Consider the following 2,400-nt stretch of genomic DNA (forward strand, 5'->3'; position numbering starts at 1 on the left):
TCCCCCTCCGCACGGGGGGCTTCCGGAAAGTACGCGGGAAGACCGCGGCTCGGGCCCCCTCCCCCATCACCACACCCAGCCCCCAAACCCTCCGGCTTGGGGTTCCAGCCGCGAGGGAACCGACCAGAGAAAGGCAAGCCGCCGGCAAATTGTTCCAGGCAACTCCTGCCTTCTCCGCCGGGCACCCCTCCCCGCCCTGCGCGCCATCAGGCTCCGCACGTCTACACTCCACAGCTGCGTTATGATGGGGGGCGGGGGGGGGAGGCACAAAAAGGATCTTGTTTTCAAAAGTCTCACTCAGGTTTGGGGGAGGAACTAGAGCAAAGAGGAAGCGAGGCCTGTCTTCGCCGGGGATTCGGGGTTTAATCAGCTGGAGGGGCGACAGGTCAGCACACAGTGCTCCGCCAACTCGGGAACCCTGGCCACCGCGGCTGGAGCGCCGGCCCTGCGCCCGCGCTCTCCTGGTCCCCAAAGGCCACTAGAAGGAGTCAGCCAGCGTCTCTGTCTCAGCCCCGGGTTCTCTAACGCGGAGCCGCCAACTCGCATAAAACAGCTCTTGAAAGCGAGAGGGAGCCAGGAAAAGAAAACAAAAACAAAAAACGAGCTTTCGCGTAACCCACCCTGGCCTCCCACTTCCTCAGCGGCGAGCTCTCGCCGAGGCTCCCAGTTCCCTGCCGTGTAAGTTTCCTCCGGCCCTGCTCCCGCCGCTACCCAATCAATAACGGCGACGGGAAGGCAAACTCCCATCCCGGAGCTGCGTGTTCGCGGTGCCCGCATCAATCTGGACCCAGCCAATGCCCACCACGGGCACCAGCTCCGGGCAGCCCGAGTCCTGACAAAGTTTCCCATGCCCATTTACTAGCCGGGCACCGAATGGCTGCCGAGGAGCCCCCTCTGGAGAAAGACCGGCCCGGGGTCGCCAGGGTTCGAGGCTGGCGTCCGGAGGGAGCGGGGTCGAGGGGGGACCGGGACGTAGCCTTGGGGTAACTTGCAATAGCGATCGCTCGGGGTGGGGAGGCGCGGGGATTATCTGTGCCTTTGCACGTTCGGAAATCCCTCCCCCTCTTCTTCCCATTTATCCTCCGCTCCGAAGGAAAGAAATATCAGCATCTGGCCCGAAGGTGGGGTGGAAAGAGTGAGGGAGAAAGAGGAGAAGAGGAAGAGGCAGAGAAAGGGAGGGAGGGAGAGAAAGGGCGCGTTCACGAACACTACAAAGTTACAAATATGGCTCCCCCGTCTCTCGCCTCATCACTGCAAAGAAATGAAGACGCACTTTAAACTCGAGCCATTCCCAACTCCACCGCAGCCCCCTCCCCACGCGCTCTCCCCGGGGGCCCCGGTCCACATTTATCAGAAACTAAACCGGACTCGCGAAGCCCAAAACTTATTGTGTGTGCGCGAGCGAGAGTGAAAGGGAGGGGTGAGGTGCGGGAGGGGGTGGTGGACGGGAGGGGGGGTTCATTTATAAAATATAAACCCCCTTTTTGTTGTTAAATCCAGGAGGCAGCCCCTCTCCTCCTCCTCCCTCGTTAATCTTTTTCCCCAGACGGAGTCATGGGAGCAACGAGCTAGAGGGTCATTTTGCCTCATTCTCTCCGACCCAAACGCGTGCGCCCGCTGGCCCCCGATGGGTGCACACTCGCACGCACACTCTCGCACCCACACTCGCACACGCGGGAGCACACGCACAGGTAGTCACACACCAAGGGCAGCGGCGGCGGCGGCAGCCGGAACATGCTCTGATGGTATTGCAACCCCCCAACCTTGCAATTCATTTGCAGTCCGACCCCCAAACCCACACCTCCCGGGCTCCCCCCCTCAATAAAAGTGCCTCACCCCCCCGCCCCCAACGCACACACACATACACAAAGTAGGAGAATGGACCGACAGAGATATTTTTGGCAAATGCTCACATCAGAGGGCGTCCTGTTCCGCAGCTCTAAATGAATCCGTTTGTCCATCTCCATCTCTCGCGCTCTCTCTCTGCAGAGGCTCCCGCGCCGGCGGAATTCAATCAATAAACCCCGAACCCACGGCCGCGCGTTTTAGGACTTTGAAGGCTCAACCAGCTCCGCTCGGTTCTCGAGCCCCCAGCACCCGCGGCGCACACAAACCTGATCGCTGTGGAGGCGGGATCTGCGATCGCGCGAATGAGCGGCAGGAGCTGCAGCCAATCGCCGCCAAGGATCTCTGGGCAACAGCCAGTGGCGGCAGCAGCGGCGGGGGAAGGGACCAATGGGCGGGCTGCGCAGCCGGCCAGGGAGGCTCAGCCATTTGGTTGTGGTGCCGGAGACGGACCCCTTTAGATTTCTGGGCGGCTGAGGAGCGCGGCCGCTGCTCCGTGGCTGAACTAGGGGGGTGGGAGGAATGGCGGGGATAGGGAAGGTGACTACCTCGAGA

At 61.6% G+C, this 2,400-nt stretch overlaps 1 protein-coding gene across 2 annotated transcripts in view; it reads right to left on the bottom strand.

The window, feature by feature from the left end:
- The window catches only part of ANP32A (acidic (leucine-rich) nuclear phosphoprotein 32 family, member A), a 41,592-nt gene extending 39,202 nt beyond the window's left edge, over positions 1 to 2,390 (bottom strand). For both annotated transcript variants that reach the window (XM_005862088.2, XM_014536309.1), the window contains exon 1: positions 1,914 to 2,390. In XM_005862088.2, the coding sequence (XP_005862150.1) occupies positions 1,914 to 1,967 (54 nt within the window). In that variant the 5' untranslated portion in view covers positions 1,968 to 2,390. The remainder of the gene's footprint in view (positions 1 to 1,913) is intronic.
- Between the last annotated feature and the right edge of the window lie 10 nt (positions 2,391 to 2,400).

Source organism: Myotis brandtii, unplaced genomic scaffold (genome assembly GCF_000412655.1).
Source record: "Myotis brandtii unplaced genomic scaffold, ASM41265v1 scaffold160, whole genome shotgun sequence".
Taxonomy (NCBI): Eukaryota; Metazoa; Chordata; class Mammalia; order Chiroptera; family Vespertilionidae; genus Myotis; species Myotis brandtii.